The sequence below is a fragment of the Hemibagrus wyckioides genome, linkage group LG28, assembly GCF_019097595.1.
Source record: "Hemibagrus wyckioides isolate EC202008001 linkage group LG28, SWU_Hwy_1.0, whole genome shotgun sequence".
Lineage (NCBI taxonomy): Eukaryota > Metazoa > Chordata > Actinopteri > Siluriformes > Bagridae > Hemibagrus > Hemibagrus wyckioides.
The window spans coordinates 777,024-784,523 of record NC_080737.1 but is presented as its reverse complement, the minus strand read 5'-3'; the positions used below and the strand labels follow the sequence as shown (position 1 = coordinate 784,523).

General features: G+C 40.5%; 1 protein-coding gene across 2 annotated transcripts in view; it reads left to right on the top strand.

Annotated features, from left to right (window-relative positions):
* nlgn3b (neuroligin 3b) overlaps nucleotides 1-7,500 on the top strand; it is a 41,664-nt gene that overhangs the window by 8,601 nt on the left and 25,563 nt on the right. For both annotated transcript variants that reach the window (XM_058383324.1, XM_058383323.1), the window contains 3 exons: nucleotides 1-83; nucleotides 1,673-1,708; nucleotides 2,088-2,243. The exon at nucleotides 1-83 is cut by the window's left edge and continues 541 nt beyond it. In XM_058383324.1, the coding sequence (XP_058239307.1) occupies nucleotides 1-83; nucleotides 1,673-1,708; nucleotides 2,088-2,243 (275 nt within the window). The remainder of the gene's footprint in view (nucleotides 84-1,672; nucleotides 1,709-2,087; nucleotides 2,244-7,500) is intronic.

Here is a 7,500-nt window from a genome sequence, read left to right as displayed (position 1 = left end):
TGATACCATGGCAACGTACCTGCAGGAGCAGAGCGAAGACTGTCTCTACCTCAACCTATATGTCCCCACACGGGAGAGGAGCGGTGAGCACACACACACACATACACACACACACAGGCACACACACACACACAGGCACACACACATACACACACACACACACACACACACACATACACACACATACACACACACACACACACAGGCACATACACACACACAGGCACACACACACACACCAGGCTCACACACACCCAGGCATACACACACACACAGGTATATTCACACACACACACAGGCACACACACACACACACCCAGGCATACAATTGTATAGCGCTTTTAACAAAGAGCATTGTCTCAAAGCAGCTTTACATGAGAAACCACAAACAACAAACAACAGAAAACAACAAACATAAACAGACAGACAGACAGACAGTCCTAGATGTTATCCCAAGTGAGCAAGCCTGAGGTGACTGAGGCGACTGAGGCAAGGAAAAACTCCCTTAGATGGTATGATGAAGAAACCTTGAGAGGAACCAGACTCAAAAGGGAACCCATCCTCATTTGGGTGACAATCGTGTGATGCAGATACAGCATGTGTATAGTGTTATGTAAATCAATAAGGAGCCGAACACTGTCAGGAAGACTATTCCAAAGTTTAGGAGCTAAATACGAAAACGCTCTACCCCCTTTTGTGGACTTTAATATTCTGGGAACTACTAGAATGTCCAGAGTTTTGTGATCTTAAAGAGTGTGGTGGATTGTAACGTGTTAGAAGACTGGAGAGATAGGTGGGAGCTAAACCAATTAGAGCCTTGTACGTGAGTAGAGCTAATTTATAATCAATTCTAAGTTTAACAGGTAGCCAGTGCAGGGATGATAATATTGGGGTTATATGATCATATTTTCTTGATCTGGTAAGAACTCTGGCGGCTGCATTCTGGACTAACTGTAGCTTGTTTATTGAAGATGCAGGACAAACACCTAGTAATGCATTACAGTAGTCCAGTCTGGAGGTCAGGAATACATGAACTAGTTTTTCTGCATCAGATACAGATAAAATGTTCCTAAGCTTGGCAATATTTCTAAGATGGAAGAAGGCTGTTTTTGTCATATTGGAAATATGATTTTTAAAGGATAAGTTGCTGTCTAATATTACACCCAGGTCTTTCACTGTCCAGCTAGTGGTAACAGTACATCCTTCTAGATGCAAGCTGAATTGCGAGAGCTTCTGTGTACTGGTTTTTGGGCCAATAAGTAATATCTCTGTCTTATCAAGATTTAGTAATAGAAAATTATCGGTCATCCAATCTTTCATATCTTTAACACACTCAGTTAGTCTAGACAAATTAGATATTTCATCTGGTTTTGATGAGATATATAACTGGGTATCATCGGCATAACAATGGAAACTAATCCCAGGCCTTCTAATGATGTTACCCAGTGGAAGCATGTATAAACACACACACACAGGCACACACACATACACACACACACACATACACACACACACACACACATAGGCACACACACATACACACAGGCACACACACACACACACACAGGCACACACACACACACAGTTGTGTAGACGTTACGGATTTCTTATTAAAACACTTCTACTATATCTGCCTTCATTTCTGTGTATTTTCTCCGGTGTGTCTCTGCAGGGCCGAAGCGGGCGGGGGAGGAGGTGGAGGATGACGGTACTTCCTGTTTTCATCACTCGCTTTTTTATTCATTTTTAATGGCTGTCACTTCTTATGACTTTTATTTCTGATGTTTTCATTTTATCTTTAATCAGTCAGTCCGAGTGGCTTTGGGGTTTCTGCCCTCTTACATCAGCTTCCAGGATTTAGAGACAAACAGAGTGAAAACTTTGAGCTGTCCTTTTTCTCTCTCTCTCTCTCACACACACACACACACACACACACACACAGATGTTAGACTTGAAACTTATACAGTCATTGAAATCAACATCATAAAACTCAAAATCAGACAAAATCTGTTCCTAAACTTAATATGTGAGGACTGTGGCAGGTTTGATCTTTTGTTTATTGTTTGTTTGTTTGTTTGTTTGTTTAGTGTTGCGTGATGCACGTGATGACCCATGGCCTGTAATGTTGTTTATTCATGGCGGCTCATACATGGATGGAACTGGAAACATCATGGATGGCAGCGTGTTAGCAAGCTACGGAAATGTGATCGTCATCACACTTAACTATAGGATAGGAGTGTTGGGTATGTGAACACACACACACACACAAATACTGAAACACACACACACACACAAATACTGAAACACACACACACAAATACTGAAACACACACACACAAATACTGAAACACACACACACAAATACTGAAACACACACACACACAAATACTGAAACACACACACACACAAATACTGAAACACACACACACAAATACTGAAACACACACACACACACACACAAATACTGAAACACACACACACACAAATACTGAAACACACACACACACACACAAATACTGAAACACACACACACACACACAAATACTGAAACACACACACACAAATACTGAAACACACACACACAAATACTGAAACACACACAAATACTGAAACACACACACACAAATACTGAAACACACACACACAAATACTGAAACACACACACACACAAATACTGAAACACACACACACACACACAAATACTGAAACACACACACACACACAAATACTGAAACACACACACACACACAAATACTGAAACACACACACACACACAAATACTGAAACACACACACACACAAATACTGAAACACACACACACACACAAATACTGAAACACACACACACACACACACAAATACTGAAACACACACACACACACACAAATACTGAAACACACACACACACACAAATACTGAAACACACACACACAAATACTGAAACACACACACACACACAAATACTGAAACACACACACACACACACAAATACTGAAACACACACACACACACAAATACTGAAACACACACACATACACAAATACTGAAACACACACAAACACAAAGATGCTGGACACACACACACACACAAATACTGAAACACACACACACACAAATGCTGAAACACACACACACACAAATGCTGAAACACACACACACACACAAATACTGAAACACACACACACACACAAGATACTGAAACACACACACACTACTGAAACACACACACACACATACTGAAACACACACACACACAAATACTGGAAACACACACACACACAAATGCTGAAACACACACACACACTAGATGCTGAAACACACACACACACAAATACTGAAACACACACACACACAAATACTGAAACACACACACACACACACACACAAATACTGAAACACACACACACACACACAAATACTGAAACACACACACACAAATACTGAAACACACACACACAAATACTGAAACACACACACACACACACAAATACTGAAACACACACACACAAATACTGAAACACACACACACACAAATACTGAAACACACACACACACAAATACTGAAACACACACACACACAAATACTGAAACACACACACACACACAAATACTGAAACACACACACACAAATACTGAAACACACACACACACACAAATACTGAAACACACACACACACACAAATACTGAAACACACACACACACAAATACTGAAACACACACACACACAAATACTGAAACACACACACACACACACAAATACTGAAACACACACACACACACAAATACTGAAACACACACACACAAATACTGAAACACACACACACACACAAATGCTGGAACACACACACACACACAAATACTGAAACACACACACACACAAATACTGGAACACACACACACACACAAATGCTGAAACACACACACACACATGCTGAAACACACACACACAATGCACACACACACACTAGATGCTGAGACACACACACACACAAATACTGAAACACACACACACACACAGATGCTGAAACACACACACACACAGATGCTGAAACACACACACACACAAATGCTGAAACACACACACACACAAATACTGAAACACACACACACACACACAAATGCTGGAACACACACACACACACAAATGCTGAAACACACACACACACACAGATGCTGAAACACACACACACACAAATACTGAAACACACACACACACACTAGATGCTGGAACACACACACATAGATGCTGGAACACACACACACTAGATGCTCACACACACACACACACACTAGATGCTGAAACACACACACACAAGATACTGGAAACACACACACACACTGACACACACACACACATACTGAAACACACACACACACACACACACACACTAGATGCTGAAACACACACACACACACACACACACACACACACACACAAATGCTGAACACACACACACACAATACTGGAAACACACACACACAAATGCTGAAACACACACACACACAGATGCTGGAACACACACACACACAAATGCTGAAACACACACACACACACACAAATACTGAAACACACACACAAATACTGAAACACACACACACAGATGCACACACACTACACACACACACACACAAATACTGAAACACACACACACACAAATGCTGAAACACACACACACACACAGATGCTGAAACACACACACACACACACACAGATGCTGGAACACACACACACACAGATGCTGAAACACACACACACAAATACTGAAACACACACACACACACACACACAAATACTGAAACACACACACACACACAGATACTGAAACACACACACACACACACAAATACTGAAACACACACACACACACACAAATACTGAAACACACACACACAAATACTGAAACACACACACACACACAAATACTGAAACACACACACACACACAAATACTGAAACACACACACACATACACAAATACTGAAACACACACACACACACAAATACTGAAACACACACACACACACACAAATACTGAAACACACACACACACAAATACTGAAACACACACACACACACACACAAATACTGAAACACACACACACACACAAATACTGAAACACACACACACACACAAATACTGAAACACACACACACACAAATACTGAAACACACACACACAAATACTGAAACACACACACACACAAATACTGAAACACACACACACACACAAATACTGAAACACACACACACACAAATACTGAAACACACACACACACACTGAACACACACACACATACTGAACACACACACGCACACACACACATACTGAACACACACACGCGAACACACACACGCACACACATACACAAATACACACACACACACACAATACTGAAACACACACACACACACAAATACTGAAACACACACACACACACTGAAACACACACACACACACAAATACTGAAACACACACACACACACAAATACTGAAACACACACACACACACACAAATACTGAAACACACACACACACAAATACTGAAACACACACACACAAATACTGAAACACACACACACACACAAATACTGAAACACACACACACACAAATACTGAAACACACACACACACAAATACTGAAACACACACACACACACAAATACTGAAACACACACACACACACACAAATACTGAAACACACACACACACAAATACTGAAACACACACACACAAATACTGAAACACACACACACACAAATACTGAAACACACACACACACACACAAATACTGAAACACACACACACACACAAATACTGAAACACACACACACACAAATACTGAAACACACACACACACACAAATACTGAAACACACACACACACACACAAATACTGAAACACACACACACAAATACTGAAACACACACACACACAAATACTGAAACACACACACACACACAAATACTGAAACACACACACACACAAATACTGAAACACACACACACACAAATACTGAAACACACACACACACAAATACTGAAACACACACACACAAATACTGAAACACACACACACACAAATACTGAAACACACACACACACACACACAAATACTGAAACACACACACACACACACTAGATACTGGAAACACACACACACACACAAATACTGAAACACACACACACACAAATACTGAAACACACACACACAAATACTGAAACACACACACACACACAAATACTGAAACACACACACACACAAATACTGAAACACACACACACACACAAATACTGAAACACACACACACAAATACTGAAACACACACACACAAATACTGAAAAACACACACAAATGCTGAAACACACACACACACTAGATGCTGAAACACACACACACACACTAGATACTGGAAACACACACACACATGCTGAAACACACACACACAGACACACACACATACTGAAACACACACACACACAAATACTGAACACACACACACACACAAATACTGAAACACACACACACACCTACTGAAACACACACACACACACACATACTGAACACACACACACACAAATACTGAAACACACACACACACAAATACTGAAACACACACACACACTGGAATGCTGAAACACACACACAAACACTGAAACACACACACATACACAAATACTGGAAACACACACACACACACAAATACTGAAACACACACACACACACAGATACTGGAACACACACACACACACACAAATACTGGAAACACACACACACACAGATACTGCACACACACACTACTCTGAAACACACACAAATACTGAACACACACACACAAATACTGAAACACACACACACAAATACTGAACACACACACACACAAATACTGAAACACACACACACCCACAAATACTGAAACACACACACACAAATACTGAAACACACACACACACACAAATACTGAAACACACACACACACACAAATACTGAAACACACACACACATACACTAGATACTGGAACACACACACACACAATACTGGAAACACACACACACACACACACAAATGCTGAAACACACACACACACAAATACTGAAACACACACACACACACACAAATACTGAAACACACACACACACACACACAAATACTGAAACACACACACACAAATACTGAAACACACACACACACACACACAAATACTGAAACACACACACACACACACACACACAAATACTGAAACACACACACACACACACACAAATACTTACACATACACACACAAATACTTACACATACACACACAAACACACACACACACAAATACTGAAACACACACACACACACAAATACTGAAACACACACACACACACACAAATACTGAAACACACACACACACAAATACTGAAACACACACACACACACAAATACTGAAACACACACACACACAAATACTGAAACACACACACACACAAATACTGAAACACACACACAAGTACTG